The sequence below is a fragment of the Passer domesticus genome, chromosome 24 (assembly GCF_036417665.1).
Source record: "Passer domesticus isolate bPasDom1 chromosome 24, bPasDom1.hap1, whole genome shotgun sequence".
Lineage (NCBI taxonomy): Eukaryota > Metazoa > Chordata > Aves > Passeriformes > Passeridae > Passer > Passer domesticus.
In genome coordinates this window covers 4,435,864-4,456,600 of record NC_087497.1, presented here as the reverse complement: position 1 = coordinate 4,456,600, position 20,737 = coordinate 4,435,864, and the positions used below count along the sequence as shown (strand labels likewise).

Here is a 20,737-nt window from a genome sequence, read left to right as displayed (position 1 = left end):
TGTCAGCAGAGGAAATATTCAAATTTAGCTTTTCCTTAATGGAGAAATGCAACATTTCCTCTGTTAGCAGAAAGCTCCCTGGACATATCTAGCAGGGAAAAAGACTTCAGTCAGCAGCCAGCCCCAGAAGCAGCAAGATGAGTTTAGTTACCAGAGAGCAAATGCTGAGGCACATTTAGCACATTGATTGCACAGTGGGCTCTGAGGTGACAGATGGCCAGATTAAAGCAGAACTGGGTGCTGAGGGAGGGAAACACACCCGGGTTTCCTGCAAGGGTATCCTGGTCCTCAGAGGAACAGCTGATCAGTCTGTCACTGCAATGCCCTCCATGCTGCTCTTGGGCACTGCTCACTTTGCTGGAACACCATTAAATGGGATAATACAGGATGAGCAGTCATTTTCTGCTAGCAAACAAGGATCAGGGACTCTTTTCCATGCACAGTTAACACATCCCCTCCTCTAAACAAAGCCAGGACACACTCTGGTATGAAACACACACTCAGCAGCTGCAGAGCTCCCTGGCATTCAGCAGGGCTGAACTTGGCACATCCTTCCCAACACTTCCCTCTTTTCCTGGTCAGTCAGCAGGTGGCCATGGCTTGGTTCATGTATCAGATAAAAACACTCCAGCCTGAAATAACTCCCTGATCTTTGCAAAGCACTGACAAGCACTCTCAGGACAGCAGTGAGGGCAGGAAAATGCTGGCTAAGAACACTGAAGACAAATCCTGCCTTTCTGGAATGGGCCAATGGACCTGTAGCCACATGGAGGACTGAGAAGCTCATGGATCCCTCTGAAATGCACCTTCTTACTGGAAAACTAGAGGATGAGCTAAAATTTGAAATTTTCACAGCCTGATGCACACAGGAGTTAGAATAAATAAGATTATGAACCAGTTGTTTGTGGTGGGTGAGTAGCAGAGCAGAAATAAACCTCAATCTCTCCAGTACACAAGTATTTTGAGGCTGATCTCAGGTGTTGATCAGTTTAGTGTAACGTTTAGTGCCACTGAATTCCTGCTTTGCTGTAGAGAATGACCAAAGAATTGTATATTGGCAAGAAGGGAACTACCAGAACCCAGGGGAAAACTTCAGAGCAGGAGAAGTTACAGTCAACACCCAATTTTGGGCTTCTTGAGTTGGACTGCTCTGCACAGCTTAATGCACCCACTTCCTACTTCTGAGGTACCAAGTTGAGACATCAGGACCAGGAGAGTTTCAGCCCCAATTTACAAACCTAAAAGTTAGATGACTTCATTAAATATCCCATATACAGATCTGAGACAAGCTCTCAGACCTTCTGAGACCCCTCTGTCAGTCCCTACATCACGTTTGTTTCACTGTTATTTTAAGTCCACTGAGGAAGAGTCCTCAGTCAGCACTCTGGAAGTGCTGAGCTCTTCCCTCTCATGTTTTACCTGCTTTGGGATTTGGTTTTAACTCCAAGCTTTCTTGATCCGTTGCATCCAAAATCTTGTATTTGCTTTTTCTTTTGGATTTTCCTTTCCGTCTAAAGGGGGGAAAAAGGAATTAAGAAACAGTCCATTTCCAAAAGAGCCAGAAGAAAAACAACTCTGATCTTCAAAGCTAAAGCACTTGCTGTTTAGGATTATGTTCACATTACGAAGTGAAACATTAAAATGTTACTCAGATGCACATTTATAGGTTAATCCAAATTTTGCTTCTTAACATAACCCAGAGTTCTGGAACTTCAACATTTAACTTGAAACACCTGAGTGAGGAAACCCAGCATCCCAAGGCTCAGCAGATGACCTGCTGGGACAATGGGTTTGAATCTTTAACCTCCTACTGGGGACACTTGGCTGTGAAAGCTGGGTACAGCAGGGGTTGGGTCTCAGTCCCACCTCTTGCAGCAGCAGATCACCATCCACGACAAGATCCCAAAGGCCACCACGATGACAAAGGATGCAATGATCACATACAGCACACTCCACTCTGCAAGCAAAACCCCAGAGATAAACACGTCTTGGCACCTCGTACAACTGACAGTGCACATTTTAGGGGACTGTTTTTGGGAAAGAAAAGGCAAGGCCTGCCTCTTTGCAGAATTAGAGGCTGGCATTTCCCACTGGCAGCACCACCAGATCCCCTTGGGTAGCTCAAGATGCAGTGTGTGGATTTACTGGGCAGTGTTCACTGTGTGCTGGTTTATAAAATTTGCTCTCCTGTGGCAGGACAGAGATGACAGAAGAGAGCTGTGATTTATACACCCAGAACAGACTCAGCTCTTGGGGAGTGTTCACTGGGAGGCTGTGAAGGCGACTCACTCCCCTGTCAAACATCTGCCCAGAGGTGAGACAAGGGTCTGTGTCCTGGCGTCAGCACCTCAGCAGAGCAAAGGGGCGACAGCAGGTGCCTGGCATGTGCCCAGCCTGGGTTTCAAACAGGGGTTTCTCTGCCAGGGTGCCCACCCGGGGGGTCACGTACCGCAGTTGCTCTCGCCGTCCCCCATCTGCACCCTGAGGAAGTTCTCCATCCAGAACGGGTCGCACACGCAGCGCTTGGTGAAGGAGTCACAGCGCCCGTGCTCGGAGCAGTTCAGCTGACAGGCTGGGGGCCAGAACCAGCAAGGTGAATTAAATGACTCACAGGTGAGGCAAAAATGGGACAGAACAGCTCAGTACAGCCAACCCTCCTGCACGCTCTGACCTGAACGTGGCCCCTCTGTGGCTCATTCATAGCTCAGCTGTAATCTCAAGAGGTGAGAAGTGCAAACGTAAGCACCCGGGCCTCCTGCCAAACTGAAACATCCCACTTCACCAGCAACATACACTTTGCCTAATAAATCCTCATTTTGATATACAAGTTATGGAATTTATAGATTAGTCAAGTAAATGTTTTTAACACAGTTTTGATTTTCCAATTCAAACCCCGCCTCTGAGACAGACGAGAAACAAACAGATCCTTTGGAGGCACCAAACAGAACTGAAAAATGGCTTCAGAAGGCCACAAAATGGTAAGACCAGGAAGTAATGAAAATAATTACTTTACACAATTCTAGTTTCAAATCTCTAACTGATCAGCAAATGATCCTCACAGGATGGATCTCATAAAAGAAAAGCAGTGCTAATGTAAAGATGCAAAATAATGATAGAAGGGGAACATTTCCTGCAGACTGATGTTTGTGCTGCTCAGGAAACAAGTGGGCTCACAGCTACCAAGATGTGCAGTTTATTGTTTTCAGGATGACACTCATTTCAGTGGCTGTAGTCCATTAACACTATTTCAGTTTCATAAGTATCAATCTGCTTTTGGTTTTGTGAACTCTTATCTTCACAGCAACACTGCAAGTAATTATTTATAAAAAGTTGAATAGTGAATAGATGGAATTAATTGGTAAATAAGTGATTAGTGAATAGTCTAATGGACTTAATTTCTGTTTCCCATTTATTAACATGAAAGCTCCTGCAGTGAGTGTAAGTGTGGGTGTTTTTAGCACCCTTATTCTGTCAGGCAGCTGAAAAGAGCTAAAAGATGTTCAGTCTGTCCCCAGAGACTCTCACTTACTGACTGTGTTAATCTCCAGGGCCCGGAAGATGAGGAAGTCTGACTGTTGTTTCCTCAGCTCGTTCTTCAGCGTCCAGGCCACCTCTCGTCCTTTGAATATCTGATGGGGAGGCTGGTTCTGCACAAAGAACACCATCTTTGTGCTGGAAGAAAGGCAAGAATTATTAATTACCTACTGCTTCTCTGAACATCAGGTGGAGAGCCACACTCTCCAGTCTGTCATTAGAGGGACTTACTCAGAATCCCACATTTATTTCAAGACCAGACTCCTGGCTCTGTTTGAAAGCAGTAATGGCAGACCTGGTCCTACTGTAGGAAACCCTTCAGGATATCTGATCCATTCATATTTTCCAAACTACAGATATGCTGTTCTTGAATTTGCACACCAAGCAGATCTTTGGATGTTCATGCTAAGCATCAAATCCCCAAACTTTAAGGTCTTGCTGTTTTCATACTCCCTTCCTTGCTGTGGGATTCTGAGACTTTACTACACCTAGAACTTGGGAGTCCATTTACATGTTCAGCAGTGGAAAGCAAAGCTGAGTTTGAATGCACCAAGTGCTACAGCCCCAAAACAACCCAGGTGTGAAGGATTCTGTATTCTGCAGCTTTACTGCATTAACTTTATGACAGAAGAACTTGTTCCTCATGGCTTGCTCACCTTGCAGAGCCCTGTGGATCCTTTAGACTCACAAAAGGATGCAGGAATACTTGGGATTTGTTATCACTAGTGAGCTTATGAGTCAATGGCATATCAGTGAAACCCTCTGAGTATGTGAAAAAGGACAAACCAACAGTCAGAGGAAAAAGCTCTTTTTTAAACAGCACAAGTTACTTTGACAGTGGAAGCAAAAATGGGATCTTAAAGCCATCTGTCAGGAAACAATCTCTGCTCCTTTATAACACTTCCCACTCTTTTGTCTGCTTGAACACATAAACAGATGAAGCATTAATGACAAGAATCCCTTACTTGCCTTACTCAGGGGCGACTGGCTTGCTCATGGCAGAGACAGAGAGCTACAGTTACAACAGAAAGTGCTGGCTCCTCTGTTCTCAGCTCTCTAGGTTTGCATGGACAATGAATTCTGATTTTCCTGCTACAGCAGGCCACGTGGACATGAAGGAATTGATACATCAGAGCACTCAGCTAGGTGTAAAGTAACAGCAGATTTATTGCTGACTTGCTGTAGGACTTTAAACATGTCCCTTAAATCTTCGTCAATGCTTTAGGTACTTTAAAACTACTCCCCTTTTAATAAAAACTAAGTGCAATATTGCACTTATTTCAACAGATTTCCACTCATGGCTTGTTGCCACTGTCCTGGTAGGCAATACCACCCTGACCTACACCCCTGTTCAGCAGCCAACTTCCATGTGTTTAGGGTAAATGCAGTTTTCTGTAAGCCAATTAGTAACCAAAATTAAGCTTTTCTATCTCTTCAAACAGAAATTACAAATGGATGATCCTCAATGTCCCTTTCTACCCAAACCAGTCTGTGACTACACGAGCTACCAATCTGGCACGAAGGTGAGGGGGATTGTTACACACTCTGGTGTGCTGCAAGTGTTTCAGCAAACTCCTGCACCAAGACCTGTTACTTCTCCAGCTGCAGAACATCCCTTTACACAGTTTCCACAATTTTCAAAAAACAAATCAGATTTGTTCTCATTTTACAGGTTTGAGGTGAAAATACATCAGCAGCAGCAGTTTTCAAGGGCAATGCACCAACTCCAGAGGGGAAAGATGCTCAGGACCTGCTTGGCAACTCTGATCTGAGCAGGAATATGAACGTAAAGCAACAACTCTGCATGTTCCTATGATCCAATTTGCCTTCCAAAAGGCCTTGATTTTCCAAACCCTCAAGCAACTCCTTGCTGTGCACCCTCCCAGATGAATCTACCTTTGTTCAGTGTAGGGCTGGATCTTTTGCACGGTGATGTCTGAGTCCAGGACCCCCAGCAGCACCCCGATCTGCCGGATGAACATCCCCTTCTGCCGCTCCGTCAGCTGGCTCACGTTCACATCCAGAATTATCTCCACCAGGTTATTTTTCCTAGGATCTAGACAGAATGTAGACAGTACAGATCTTCAGAGTTTCTATTTAGCAGCCTAGGCACAAGGCAGGGTTTTAGCTATCTTTCCAGGATGTTTCTGATTTGAACACAGAACTACAGAGTGGCACTGTGGGAAGGGACACAAGTATGGGTTCAGAGGTAACAGTGAGAGTCAGCCCTCAAAAACCACAGGAAAACACAACCACATCCCCAAAACCTTTGATGTTTACAGTTCTAAACTAGACTAAATGACACATTTTAATCCCAGTACAGTGTATCCAGAGGGCTGCAGGCAAATGTGGTACAGCACTCACCAGGTTTGACCTCCACCGTGGTCCTTTCCACATCACTCTCTCCTTTGGCATCTGTTACTCTGAGGTGAAATGTGTAGGTCCCTTCTACCAGATTGGACAGGAGGAGGACAGGATGATGGTCTGAATTATTTAAGACTTCCTGGAAGGCAGATCAAAGCAAGTATGAGGAAACAAAGGATCAAAGTAGCACTGTGTATTGTCATATTTCAGGATATGACAGAGTAACAGCCCGACAAGGAGCTTTGTATTTCCTCAGGAGCTGTCAACACCACCTTGCACTGATTTTTGTGATCCTTTACAAAAGAAAGCTCACCCCAGCTGCAGGGCTCCCCTCATCCCGGGTCCACAAGTAGCTGACAATCCCTTTATCATCAGAGGACTTTGATCCATCCAACTCTGCTGTGTTTGTGGGCAAGGTGATGACAACGTTACCAGCAATCTTTGCAATGGGTGGCTTGTTTATCTCTAAATAAACAGAGAGAAAGCACTTGGACAAAGATCTTGTAATGCCCAATCAAAAATTACTGCATTATGTCTCCAGTGTACTCCAGAAATCCCTGTCTAACCCTAGGGAAGAGAAGAGAAATACTGCAGGATTGAGCTGAAAATACCATTCCTCCAGAAAAGGGCAAACCTCAAGGCCACTTCAGCACTCTGCACATTGTCTCCCTCCATTCCTTACTTTTGTTGTGTCTCTGAGCACAGGTTTTGCTGAACTGTTCAGAGACAACCTGGCACTGAGCAGCTCTGCTCGTGGCTGGATGTACCTTCCTTGACGATGACGTTGACGGAGCTTTGGCTCTGCAGGTTCCTCTCATCTTTCACTGTCAGAGTGAACTCGTATGTCCCAACCTGCAGGCCTGTGACAGTGGCAATGCTGCTGTTGGCATTCTCCAGCTTCACACCATCTGGACCCCTAACCAAGACACAAGGGGTTTGGTTAGTTTTGGAACTTTTTCAGGGGTTTTGATAAGTTTAAACTTTGCACAGAGCACTGGAGGCAACCTCGCTCCAAACAGGAGCCTGGAAATAATAGTCCATTATAAAAATCAAAATTATGTTCTCCAGTTACAGCAAGATAATCTAAAGAATAAGTGCAGGATCCAGAACAAAAAGCGTAATTTCTGGCAGGTTAATGTTTTGATTAATTTTAAACCAGAGGAACACTGATAACAGCACTTAGGTGATGTTTACAAATAGTGGTATTTTCAGCAACTTGGCCTGTGAACTGCACAATGAGCCAATTTTGTATTTAAAAAAAAAAAGGTGCTAAGCAATACCAGTTCTTCATTTCTAGGGCTTTGCACAGACTTTGCATTAGCAAAGGGAAAAAGCTCCTGCAAGTTGCTCATAGGCTTTTTCCTGAATTCCCTAAAGCATTTCAGTGAATTTAGAGTGGAAGAGAACTCTGCCTCCTTTAAACAAACAGCAAAAGCACCAAGTTAGAAGGCCCTGCTGTTGTTTGATTACAGGGGTCAGTCTCTCCATGAGACCAAGCCCAAACTCCACTGCTGTGAAAGGAAACACAGCTGAGCCACACCATGCTCAGAGTGGGAGCCAGGCCTAGAGATGAAGGCAAAGCTATTTATCATGCTTAGATAAAACTCCACTTCCTTCCAATCAAACATAAATCCTTGTCTTATTTAGGTCACTGGTAAAGCTTGTCAGGCCCCATGTGACCATGGCTGAACACAAGGGAGGTGTGGGGGTGTTTGAAATGAAAGATTTGGATACACAAGAGCATGGGAGGTGATACACACCGTGTTTTTTCCCAAAGATAAAAGACTATCTTCTGGTCATCCGAGCTCTTGCTGCCATCTAGAGTGGTGCTGTCCACAGGAAGAGTCAATTCTTTATCTGGACCAGCATCTGCCTTTGGGGGCTTGTTGTTCTCTGGAAAAGAATGCAGGATTTCTCAAACACCCACCATAAAGGTGAAGCTTAAAACAACACGATTAAGGCTTTCTCCATGATCCCCAGTACATCCCTTGCCCACTACCTTGTACTCAGATAAAGTGAGGTTAAAAACAGTCAAGAAATCCAATAAGCATTTCATTCACACATCTGCAATTAAATGAGACTGAAAAGTAGGAATTCTGATTTTTGCTCTCATTCTCTCAGTTCTGCTCCACTCTTCCTGCCCCTGTCCCAGGACCCAGCACTGTGGGCAGACTCAGCTGTTTGGAAATACAATCCTGCCTTTATTGTAGGAAAATATCAATTAGGTTACACTGTGTAAAGTAAGAGAACAGCCCACAAAGGCAATATTCCTACAAGCTTTCTTTTGTTCATTTATCAGCAATATACCAGAATGTTCCCAAATCAGAGCAGCTTTTCTGAAAGTCACTGTAAGATCTAGAGGTTGCTGACAGATTGCTGCTCACACCAACCCCTGGAAGGGAAGCAGCAACAGCAGGTAAAGGCAGCTCACCTGGCTGGACTATCACAGTGACCTCTGCAGTGGACTGGTGCCCAGCAGAATCAGTCACTATGAGCTGGTAGGTGTAATCACCTTCCTGCATTGCAGAGAGCTGCAAGACTGGTGTCCTCACACCCTGTGAGAAAAGATTTTCATGGATTAAAAACAATCCTCATGCAGATAATGGTGGACCAGAAGACTCTGATTCTAAAATAACTATTACCAGCACATTCTAGGGGGTTATGACCAACTCCTGCCAGGGGAGCAGGAGTCTGTGCCACTTCAGCATGCAGATAAATTTATGCACACTCCAAGGACACTGTTGTGGGACATAATAAGAGTAATGCCATACAAGCAGACCTTTAGGGATTCAGTAGGTCCAATTCCAGTAAAATCTGTGGGGAGCCCTGTGCAAATCCCACACATTGTGAACCTGATTCATGGACTTTCTTATTCTATACATTTGAAAGTAATAATCTTTAAAAGAAAAATGATGACACAGAAACAAGTTCCAACATTTACTGTTTAGCACTGAGAAGAGTCTGGCCAGTATCAGCAAATTTAGACTCCAAGATTCAGCTCTAAAGTTCCCACCTCTCTCAATCCCCTTTCTTCAGCAGGATTTACAACTGCATCACTCAATAAAGAAACAGGATGCCAGTGGTGAGGCTGGTGCACCAGCTCAGCCACTAAACCAACACAGATTTAACTTCAAGCACATACTTAATCATCACACATTTGCTCTGCAGGATTCTAAAAGACATTTGCTAACAGTCCATGAAAACTGGTTGGATTACAGATAAAAGCCCAGCTAGTGAGCAGTCCAGGAGGAACACTGGAGCCCTGCACTGACCTGCATCTCCATCACCTTCCCCTTGCTGTTGGGGCTGAGCAGCCACTCGTAGCTGACGATGCTGTGGTCGTCCGTGCTCTGGTTGCCGTAGAGCGTGATGGAGTTCTGGGGCAGGGTGATCACCTGGTTTGGGCCAGCATTGGCCACTGGAGGATAATCCACTGCCTTCTTCACTGTCAGGTTGGCAGTGGTGGAGTTGCTGGCACCATCTGAGTCCACGACTGTTAGACTGAAGGGAGAGAAAAGAAGTGAAAGCACCGAAGAGTGATGGTGACCAAAGCTGAATAAAGCCTTTTCTGAACAGGAACTTCCCCTAAATGTCCAATTATCAGCCTCAAAGTGATGCAAGGAATTCAACAGTCACATCCATCTCCCACTTGAATCTAACAACCAGTTCCAAGGTGAAACACAGGAGTGCATTACTAACCCACAAGTGGCCTGGACACAGCTGGTACCACAAAACACAACTGCTTTTTGCTAAATCTAGACCTGAACATGCATCTGATTAGTTCATGCCAACTGCTTAGCAAGAAAGCAGTGTTCAGTAAGAGGTACTCCAGGTTATTTTACTTTAAAGAGATCTGCTGGTGCAGTGATGGACATCACACCAAAATACAGGCCAAAGGAAAAACACAGGACAAATACAGAAGTAAAATCAGCTACTACCTATTGCCCAGGTTGTGCATCAAACCATTAGACCTCATTCACTTATCTGAGACAAACACATTGCATTTAAAAACTGGATTTCAAGACTGCATTTCTTCCTAAGCCTTTACCCAAAGAGTTTAGATTTGACATTTCAAGAGACATTTTGTAGCACTGACAGACCAGCCATCATCTTAACCAGGGCTACAAGTCAAGAATAAGAAGTAGCTGTACAGTTTATCTCTCCTGAAGTGCAAAGCTGCAAAACTAATTGAAAGTGTAGGAGTGGAGAGAGGGAACATCACAAAATGGAGTTCTCTCCATGTTTTGTGTTGGTGTTTTGTTTTTTTTATTTTTAACCAGATAAAAACTTCAGGAATCTTATATATTTCACTCTTAGGGATGAGAACTGATGGACTCTGCCAGGTGTGACCTACCTGAAAGTGTAATTCCCAGGTACCAGGTTGGTCAGTGTCAGTATGGGAGTGTCACTGGAAACCTTCTCCTCCCGCAGGGGACCCTTCAGCTCTTCCCAGTGGTAGCTGATAATTTTATCATCATCAGTGCTTTCTGTTTCAGTAATTGAGGAAAACACACACACACAAGGAGTTGGAAATTGCTGCTTCACAGATTCCAGATGGTCAGTCCCTACTTCTGCCCTGGGCTTAGTGGGAAAAGATATTTTTGGTTGAAGCCCAGAGCCTCTGTTATGCTCAGACACCCAGACTGTAACAAATCAATGCTAGCTGAGGCTAAGACAACCTGAATTTGTATAAAGGAACTCCTGAAAAGCTCCAGTGCAGGCCAGGATCACTGAAGGTGTCCTGTCAGTAACTTACACATCTGAAGTTTAGCCAAGAGCCCAGCAATTTTGACTGACAGTAATTTTTTTTTTTTTATTCTAAGCAGCAACCTCCAGAGCTTTTCCTTTTTTAGGAGATTGGCTCAGGCCAGTGCCCTTCAAAAGGAGCATGGAGAGGTGCTGTTGTGTGTGCTCTGCTCTCCTGGCCAGAGAGGCTAATTCTTTTCACCAAACTGTGGTTGACAGTGTCACTGTTTCTCTTAAACTTCATGCAAAAACCAAACAAAAAGCCAGCCCAGCACCAAACACAAAGCCCCCCTGCTGGATGCTGCAGGTACTCACTGCTGCCGTCGATGAGAGTGGAAATGGTTGGCAGGGAGATTTCCTGGAACGGTGGGGCCACGATGGCAACAGGAGGCTGATTCACCCGGGGCTCTGCAACAACAACCCAGCTGTCACCACGACACTACAGGCAGAAAGCCCTGGCCAAGGAACTGCAAAACTATCAGCAATTATCAGTGATTTGTGCCTCCAGCACGTTCTATACCAGCCTGGGGAATCAATGCTGGCAAAAGGTGGTTCAAACAGTGAGGAGGTGAAGAGCCAGCACAGCAGTGCTCTGGAAAGGCTGCACTGCTTAATTTTTTTCCTACTGGGTCAAGCACCTACAGTTTCTTGCCACAGTGTGGCTGCTGCTCTGAAAAGTGAAGGATTTTGGTGCATGCTGCCAGCTGCAAAGTCACTGCTTATAAGGAAATGATCAGCCACAGCACCCAGAAGACCAGCCACACACTCTTGCTAATTTAGGGAGTGCAAGAGCCCTTCTTTGCCCACAAAGCTTGTACAAGAAGTCTTGCTGAAGACTGCAAAATGAAGGGGTTTTATTGACACCTGTGGTTGTCTCCTTACACAGGCCACCTAAAAAGTGAGGCAGTCAGCACAAGATGCTGTATCTCCCCCAGCTCATCTGCAAACCACATCTTAAAACATGGAATGAGATTTGACTTAACCTGCCTGTGGTTGGGAATGATATTCCTTATGGACAGGAAAGAAAGGAACCTCCAAAGGAGCTTCAAAGCTCTGGCTTCTCTTCAGTTTTTGCTCCTGCTGCTATAAGCTTTTTGTCAGACTGCAGCTAGTTTTTATGGAAGCAGTGGCCTTTCAGGGTGAGGTGTTTGCTGAGCACTTCCCTATCAGGATCAGAGCTCTTTTATCAAGTGGTTAGCTTGATACAGCACAGCAAAAATAGCTGTGTGTTAGCAATAGCTTCTGATCTCAGGAAATTATTTAATATATACACATATATGTGTGTTTATATATATATATATATACACATGCTGCAAGTTCACAGCACAATGAACTATCACCACGCCAAACCAAATAATCCAACCCCATGGTACAGCCTTGGCATGTCAGAGACAGGTGAAATCAAGGCAAATCCAATCCCAGCACTCACTTGGATTCACTGTTACATTCACATATCCCTCTCCATGAGCATTCTCCCCATCCACAACGACTTTGAACTCATACAGGCCAACAGTAAGCTGGAAACAAACACAAAGGATTATTTACCTACAGGTTGGTGGCACCTTGTCAGGACCTACTGGAAGGTCAAGTTCCTGTGCTTTGGCACAGGAGCACCCAGGCAATTGTGCTGCAGCCTCTGCATACACAGCAAAGGAGGGTTTCCAGGCCAAAATGGTATTACAGATATTTTAGTTTACAATGGCTATGCAGAAACCAAAGACTCGTATTTCCCTCTGCCACAGGATTGCCAGTCAAGCTTTATTTTCCAGCAACAAAAGGCAAACACAAGAGAGATAACAGAGATTAGTTCAGGTTGTCTGGCCACAGGAATCTGAATTAGCAGATTGCATTTGAGGTGAAAAAGGCTGCATGTAGGAAGAAAATCTCTTCTTGTGCATTTTTATAAATGCAAGTGTTTCTTTTTTTCCTTCTAGGTGACATGAGCCAGGCAGTCACCTCTCCACCATCCACTGGATGGTGATAACAACCTTGATACCCAAAAGGCTGAAGCCCTGACAGAGACCTGCACACTCCTTTCCAAAGGTTTGGCTCTGCATAACATCCTTACTAAAGCCTGTAGGGTTTTTTTTCTGAGTGCAGTAGAATCCATGCTGCTCAGAGGAATGTCTCAAGTACAGAACTGTATATTCACAGTACTTAGAGTCATTTCCTTGTTAAGAATCCCAGGAACTGGCAACCCTTTCCCTGTTAGAGCTTGTCTGAGAGCAGCAGCCAGGGATTGCAGGGCTTTCATTAATGGAAGCAGCAGGACTCTCTTCCAGTGGGCAGTACAAGGCTCAGACCTAAGCACACTACCACACTGCTCCAGGAATATTCCCACCCCTAGTTACTGTTAAATTGTGCCATTTGTGTGCCTTGTCACACTGCTTGTAGGCAGCTTGTACCTCCTGAAATCAATTTCTTCCTTCCCTCGTGCCAGATCAATCTCCTTTTTCTTAGAGCCTCAGAAGAGGGTTTGCAGTCAAATGTTGGCTGCCTGCCCATCATGCAATTTCCTATTCATGCTGAAATCCCATACAAGTCTTTCCTGGCTGCTGGGGTCCCCATCTTCTCCACCTGGCATTTAAAACAACAAGATAGGAAGTAGCCAAAGCTTTACCTTAGACAACTTCAGGGTCTGGGAGTGCTTCTCTGCCATTACTCCACTGTAGTCTTTTGGATGAGTAATCAACTCCCACTCATAGGAATATGTGGTTCCTTAAAAAAAATAGAAAAGGTCCAGATGTTTGTTTTCAAAGCCTGTCTTTCTGCCATGCTAAAGAACTGCAAAGGTATTAAACATTTACAAGGCACATTCTGCTGCACTGTGGAGAGATGAGACAGCTTGGGCTGTGGCTTTTTGGGAATATACCCAGGAAAAGAGACAATCTGTGCTTCTAAACTCATTTACTCTGGAATCAAAACCCATCTTTCAGCCTCTAAGGCAACAAAGAGCTTTGGAACAATCACAGCTCCAGGATAATAAGAGAGAAAAGCCTTATCACATCCTCAGATCCTACAGACACAGGAATGCCACAGGAATTTTTGAAGAGGAATGAATCAATCCCTGCTGCCACACAACATGGAACACACCTGCCTCTACAGCTCCCACTGCCACAGTGGACAGACTTAAAGTAAGAACTTTAAAAATACCTGCCAACAATTTGCATGATGAAATGAGGAGTGTATAGAATGTGTTCCTCAGCAGGCAAATACCCCAATTCAGATTTCAATCACTTGCTAACACAGCTCAGTTCCTATCAGCAAATATCAAGAATGGATGCTAAAAGTCCCAAAAGTCCAGTTCTTCCTCACACACCACCCTGAGAATGTGCCATCTCTTCTCCCATCTCTTCCCACAATCTCCCAAATCCACTGGCTTTGCAGCACTTTCCATTTTTTTTTGTGCCTCACTATTTTCTCTAAGAGGCAGCACAAGGTAATAGCTGAGTATGAAAAACTTTCACAGGAAAGTGCTCTCTGACAAAAGACATTTTCAAGACTGCCCTTATTACATGCCATACATCATGACTGTTTGCCTTTTCACATCCCAAGCCCTTAGCAGGATTCCCAGGGAAGCTTTACCAGGTGGTGGTTCAGGAAGCACAAATGCATTCAGCTGAACTTCATTCTTTGGCAGGGTCACTTCAACACTGTCTCCAGCAGAAACCACCAGCTCCTTCATAGCTGGAAGAGATAAACACAGAATTGGAGAGGAACAGGGAAAAAAACCCACCTTGGTTTCAGTTTATGGAATAAACCCCAGCTCCAAACGATGATGTATTTTATAAAGATCCTGTTCCTCAAGAGCCCTCCCATTTCAGGTTTTGCTCTCCTTGTCAATGCAAAAGCACTAATGGGGGTTTATAATTTTTAGACAAGCCCAAAATTCCTCAGTCACCTCTGTCTTTGCAGACACTGTGCTGAAACGTGGCCCCTGGGCCCTGCACAGGGAGTCTCTTCACCCAGGTCCAGCAGGAGGGGAAGGGTTTCACTTGACAGCTTTTTGGCAGAGAACTCAGCTGCAGGCTCGTGGCACAGCAAGACAAACACTGCTGCTTCCAAACTGCAATTCCAGAGCTTCACAAATATATAAAGAATCCACAGAATTTCTTTTTTGAAAAACTGCTTGAGGGCTAAGAGAATTTTTTTTTTAACTTGCATAGCTGCCACTCTGGATATGGAAGCTCCAGATACAAACCTGGTCCTTTTATTTGTATTTTCTTTTCCACCCCCACTCAAGAATTTTCTTGCCATTCCATTTCAAATAAACTGACAGGTTCCCTTTAAAAACTACAGGGTAACCTTGAAAACTATAGCCAGGGACATATTTTTTCTGCTTTTTATTAGCATTGAGATAACCAGAAAGTTCAACATATTTCTTAAAAACACCTCTTGGCCTCCTCATCTCTCTCTTCCCTTCCCATTTGCTTTACATTTGTCTTTTTATTATTGGACCTGGGAATTATGCATAGAAAATATTCTTTCTTTAGTTTGACCCTGTCAATGTTTCAGAGGTATGCACAAAAAAATCCAATTAAAAAAAAATGGGAAAAAAGGACCTTAGACATTCAGCTATTTTCCCACCTTTATTATCTATTATTTATCTATCTTCCAATTTTAATAGCTAGTGGAATTAACCACTTTTTTTTCTTTCCCCTCTCAAATACTCCATCAATCTTTCACCTCCAAAGAGTTCCAAGGCAAAAAGCAATCAGATCTCATTAGGAAATAATAAAAACAAAACCCAGACAAACAGATTCAAAACCTTGGAAAAACTACTCTTTACATCATCTTTGGATTGGTTGGCAAAACCAGGAGGCCCTGACAAACCAATGAAGATGTTTAAAGCATATTTTCCAGTTTCAGCTGGGGTAAGCCCTTAAAATAAAAAAAACCCCAAACATTAACTTGTCAGCACAAGCAGCCAATGAGCTTCCTGCCAAAACCATCTTTGGATGCAGTGCTTCCCTTACACTCTCCATTTGTTCCCTTGTAAGGGAAAGGAGCCCTAAATTCAAAAGAAATTCAGCTGTGAATGCTTCAGCACACTGCATGAAGCGGATCCTGAGACACCACACGAGCAGTACACGCCATTCCCTGTGCTCAGCCATCCCACAGGGAGAGCTCACAGCCTGCCTGGGCAACAGAGCTGCCAAAGGGCATTTTGGCCTGGGTGCATTCTCAACAGTCTGTTTTAGGAAATACCAGTGTGAACAGAAACATCATCATGCTGCAAAGCAAAGCATGGGCTAACAGCCAAGCACTCTGTTCTGCACAGCTGAACAGTGCAGTGGCACTTCAGGGACAGAAAATAATCAGCTACACCCTTTTTTGAGCACACATTAAGATTTCTGCTCGATTTGATGGATTGCAGCGTGCCAAGGCTACTGGAAAAACACTTCCCAGGACTCTGCCCTGCATCACATCTCAGCCTTCACTTTGGGAACTAAGATATCCTCATTAGCTCCCAGCTGTCCTCACATGCAATGGTCACATGCAGATTTATGATGCTCAAGTCCCATTCCAGACCTCAGGAATTACTGGGATCCAACAGCACATGGGCTGACACAGATACCTCAGTATTTTCTCCAAGGTAAAATAATTATCTCCTATTTTTCCACACTGCTGTGGCTTGAAAAAGCCTGAGCAGGTGACATTTGCTGGAGCCCTGCAAGTCCTCACCTGGCGTGGTGGCAGCAGTGCTTGGGGCTGCAGCAGTGCTGCTCTGGCCTGTAGGAACACTGCCGTTTGTGGGGACTCCACTGGGCACAGAAGTTGCTGCCTGTGCCTTTGCTGTGCTTTTCACTGGCACGGGGCTGGCTGTGGGAGACTGAGGGTGGGCATCATCAGGCTGCCCAGGCTTCTCAGTCTTCCCTGGAGCTGTCAAGTCCAGTGCCACAGGGCTGGAGGACGTAGCCAGCACCGATGGTTCTGGTGCAGATGTTCCTGTGTGCATCTGTAAAGGAAGAAGTTGTCTGAGTTTGACCTGAACACTGAATGGCAGTTTTAAGTTGCCTTTCTCACTGTTAGGGAGGCTGAAAAATCCCTGGTTTGTTTTTCCAGAAGCAGGAATTTTTACAGCTTCTCCTTCTCTCTTCTGAAGTGTTTCCCCATGTTCTTCCTCCAGGGCAGACAGGCCATTTCTACCCCAGCTGAACACCAGTTAACACCAGATTTAGCTACAGCATTTAAGTACCAAGGCTGTTGATGTGACAAATACAAGAGAAGATCCAGGTTCAAAACTGCAGTGAGTGGAGCTAAAAGAACAGAAAGGTGGGATAAGACAGCCCCCAAAGACAGGGGCCACAAGCTGGGGCTCATTTACTCTGGCTGTGATTTCCTTTTCCTGAAGCCATGCAGTTGGCCAGCATGAAGCAGGAGGATTGCAGTGGCATTTTTATGTAATAACTGAATTGTTACAGCAAGAGGAAATTTATTTTGGAATGACTTTTCAAAGCAAGGTGAGCTGACACACAGCTCCCTGCGTGCCTGCCCCAGGAGATGCTGCTGGGCAGGGAGAGGAGCTGAAGGGCTCACATCCACACAGGATCAGCTCACATCCACACAGGATCAGCCACTTGATTGAAAATAATCAAAGGCAGGAACAATTTCCTTTCTTTCATCAGAAAATTCCTTTCACCTAGCCCCATTCCAGTTCCCAGCCTGCCAGGCCATACTCCTGACAATCCACCCTCCATTGTGAAGTCCATGTGTGTAGCACATCTTTTTTTTTAGCTAACTCTATTTTGAGAACATCTGCTAAATATTTAAAATGGAGCAATTTACCATCTTTGACTCAGAAAGTGCTTTGGAGCTGGATTTCCCACCACTACTCCCCATCAGAGGAGTGATTAAAAGCTCATATTGGAGGAAATATACTCAATATACTTTGAGACCATGCTGTTGGCATTCAGTCCAGGAAAAAGGAACTGGGAAAACACTCCAGACCATGGTGGGCAACATCCTTGTCAGTAAATGGGCTGGGCTTCAGAAAACACTGAATGTTGGTTGTAAAAATAAAGCTGTGCTGCCCACACTGAACAACCAGGCAAGCCAGGAGCAGCAGTGAAGGCACTGAGGGCTTCTCTGCAAGGTTTTTGTTTCAGCCTTGGGCAAATAATTACCTCTCACCATATCTCAGCTCACTTTGCTCACAGGATGTAAAACAATTGTTTGATTAACATTTGAGCTTTATGTACCAAGGAATCAAACACTATTTGTAGTGTTACAGACACAAGCTGTCTTCCTTTATTTGGTTACTTGCTAATGGGCTTAAACAGGAGTATGGATTCTTTTGGAATCCATACAGGAAAAATCTGGCATGCTGCTCTTCCTCAGTGGCCTCGGGACAGCTGGATGTCCCAAGATGTATCATCTTCCACTCACTGACAACTGCAAAGGGCACTGACTCCCTTTCCTCAAGATGAAGTTTGAAATGCTGGCAGGAGAAAGAGGGGAACAGCCAGGCAGGAACCCAAGTGAGACAGACTCTAGGAAAGGCACAGGAGCAGAATGTTCCCATGACTTCCTACCACTATGGAAAATCACTTTTTGCTTCTCAAGAATCGACCCAGAAGGGTGACAGGGACAAAAAACACACAGGAGATCCACATTCACCTGCTGGCCACAGCAGAGCCCCCACTTTGCCTGGCAATATTAACAGTGAGCTGAATGCTTTCTTGACTCACTTTTAATTCCCAAAAAAACCCCACTTTACAGTTAAGAGAGATCCTCTTCCTTCCAAAAATCTTCAGGAGGAATTGACAGCCAAATGTCTGTGGAGAGCTCGAATTAGATAAGCTTTGCCTGGGGCAACACAACAGTCAAAAATGCCTCTAATGCTTGCAAGCTGAGACATTTCTTATCTTTGCTCCATAACTCTGAATTCTTTAAAGCAAAGAACACATTATTTCATTCTTGGGGATAAATGACAAGGAGACTAGAAGTTTGCCAGCTGTCCTATCTTATTAGCTTAGAAAATAGAGAGGAGTGACACATTGGCCTGAGTCAACACAGGAGCCTCAGACAATTTTGATTCCACCCCTAAATGCCTTTGGCCTGAGACAAATAACCCAGTGTCCTTGTCTGAGAGTCCCATGTCTGTTAGAGGGACTAGAGCAGCCCTGTGTATCAGAATCCACACCGAGCCCAAGTTACTTGAGAGAAAAATACCTCTGTCCTGGAAATTACTTCTATTTTTTAATTTAAATAGGCCTGGTCTGAATTTACCAAATGGGCTCTTTTCAGCTTAGATGGTGTCCTTGCTGTCTGCAGTAAGTGCCACATCTGTGAAGACTCTTAAGACACTAAAATGTAGGTAATGTCACAAACCATTACAGAGTTAGTGCTGGTGGGAAAGAGAGACATTTCCTTGTTCCCTGTGGATGAAGAACTTGCAGGAAGTGTGACAGCAAGAGCCAAACAGTGGGCTTGATGTGAGGGCAGGAATGAGTTCCCTGGCTCTGTTGCAACACTCCTGCAGCCTTTTCCAGTCTGTCTGCAGAGCTGCTGCAGTGCTGCAGCAGCCCTGCTCATCAGCAATGCTACAGTTAAATACCTCTCCTGACTGGCTATTAAATGTGTGGCTATATTTTAAAATTGACAGGGAATTTTACAACGAGACAGAAAAAAACCTGGTCCCTGGAAAATGTCACTCACTTTAATGAAAAAGTACCAATCTCCCTCAGTTAAGGGCTGATGAGCAGGATGCACTGTGGTTTATCCTGGTTCCACAGCATGGATACAGTAAAACCAGAAATTAATGCTCACTGCACATCAGCAAATGCTGTCCCAGGTGGCTGTGGAGCCATCAGAACTGCAAGAGGAAAATTAAAACCCACAGAGGCCGTGTTTTCCCAAAACTGTCCTTTTCCTGCTCTCTGAGCCTGCAGACCAAAGGAAAAGATTTGCCTTCCATACACTCAGTGCTCAGCAGCAGCAGAGGTGAAAAAGCACTTTGATTTCAGATGTCCTTTCCTGCTTCAGGTGTTTGATGCTCTCAGGTATGAACAGCCAGTACTGTCCCCATCTTCCAGCCTCCCTAAAGAACAGCATTAAACCCCCAGCCATGTGCTCCATGGCTGGGCCAAATGTAGCCCAGGAGAAATTCTACTCATGGGTGTAACTTTATTTTGGTCCCAGCTTGGAATGCCTCCCTCCTGGAAGGTCTGGCCATGTCCCAGGAACACAGCCCCCAATGTTGCATCCTTGGCTCACATTCAACTGCTCTTGGATTTGAAGGGCAAGGACGGCTGCAGAGCTGGCTTTGCATTTTGCAGATGAAGTTGGATGGTTCAATAATCCTGGAATTAGCCCAGGTGGATATTTTAATTCTTCCTCCTCCTCAAAAACTCCTTCCTAAACCTCAAAAATGCAAATGCCAGAAGTTCCATCACATCACTGTAATTTTGTAGAATGTTTTCATTTTTAAGAACTTGAATTTTATTAAGAGCCATGGACTTTCTTATTAGCAAAAATCATCAAGGAGAGTAAAAACCTTTCCCCAGCACACATCCACCAGTGCACATTAATGACAATGGAAGCAATTCCTAAAGGTGGGAAATCCTGCACGTTCAGCAACATTCACAAGCTGATTAATCAGTGTCATTTAATATTTGCAACCAGTTTACTAGACACACATTGGACAGTAATAACAGGATAACCTGGAAAACAAAACTGCAAAAAGAACAAGCAGGGAGATGTAAAAGCTGTTCCCCAAGAGAAAGAGAAGACATCTCACATGTATGACAGCTGAGAGAATGGGGTCACCATGCTCAGCTCAACTCCTAGGAGGAGGAAAGAGCAGGGAGGGTGGAAATGCTGCAGCATTGCAGGGGAGAGAGAAATCGGAGCTCAAGTCAACCTCGAATGCTGGGGGGGTTCTGGAAAATCAAACATTTGTCAAGTTCTAGTGCCTGGCTTCACGTGTCACCCGGGCTGCCCGGGAGCTCTCAGCAGTGTCCCTTGGCTGCCTGCCACATCCTGCTCCAGGGTGGTGGCTCAGGCAGGCACAGCCCTACCTGCAACCTGATTTGAAAAGTTCCGTCATTTCCAGAACCAGAGGCACCAGTTTTGTACAAAGCCAAATCCC

The 20,737-nt window shown here is 44.8% G+C and overlaps 1 protein-coding gene and 1 long non-coding RNA gene across 2 annotated transcripts in view; one reads left to right on the top strand and one right to left on the bottom strand.

Moving 5' to 3' along the window:
* The window catches only part of KIAA0319L (KIAA0319 like), a 29,684-nt gene that overhangs the window by 2,156 nt on the left and 6,791 nt on the right, over window positions 1-20,737 (bottom strand). The window contains exons 4-20 of the mRNA XM_064398690.1: window positions 16,330-16,603; window positions 14,230-14,331; window positions 13,265-13,362; window positions 12,074-12,161; window positions 10,960-11,052; window positions 10,253-10,385; window positions 9,171-9,399; window positions 8,330-8,453; window positions 7,659-7,791; window positions 6,666-6,814; window positions 6,212-6,363; window positions 5,899-6,037; window positions 5,431-5,590; window positions 3,530-3,672; window positions 2,450-2,572; window positions 1,867-1,957; window positions 1,420-1,511 (exon numbers count right to left, since the gene is read on the bottom strand). Coding sequence (XP_064254760.1) covers window positions 1,420-1,511; window positions 1,867-1,957; window positions 2,450-2,572; window positions 3,530-3,672; window positions 5,431-5,590; window positions 5,899-6,037; window positions 6,212-6,363; window positions 6,666-6,814; window positions 7,659-7,791; window positions 8,330-8,453; window positions 9,171-9,399; window positions 10,253-10,385; window positions 10,960-11,052; window positions 12,074-12,161; window positions 13,265-13,362; window positions 14,230-14,331; window positions 16,330-16,603 — 2,323 coding nt within the window. The remainder of the gene's footprint in view (window positions 1-1,419; window positions 1,512-1,866; window positions 1,958-2,449; window positions 2,573-3,529; window positions 3,673-5,430; window positions 5,591-5,898; window positions 6,038-6,211; window positions 6,364-6,665; window positions 6,815-7,658; window positions 7,792-8,329; window positions 8,454-9,170; window positions 9,400-10,252; window positions 10,386-10,959; window positions 11,053-12,073; window positions 12,162-13,264; window positions 13,363-14,229; window positions 14,332-16,329; window positions 16,604-20,737) is intronic.
* LOC135285927 (uncharacterized) lies at window positions 11,077-17,108 on the top strand. Its single transcript, XR_010350548.1, has 3 exons — window positions 11,077-11,192; window positions 12,579-12,687; window positions 16,775-17,108. It is a non-coding gene; the product is annotated as an uncharacterized LOC135285927 (long non-coding RNA).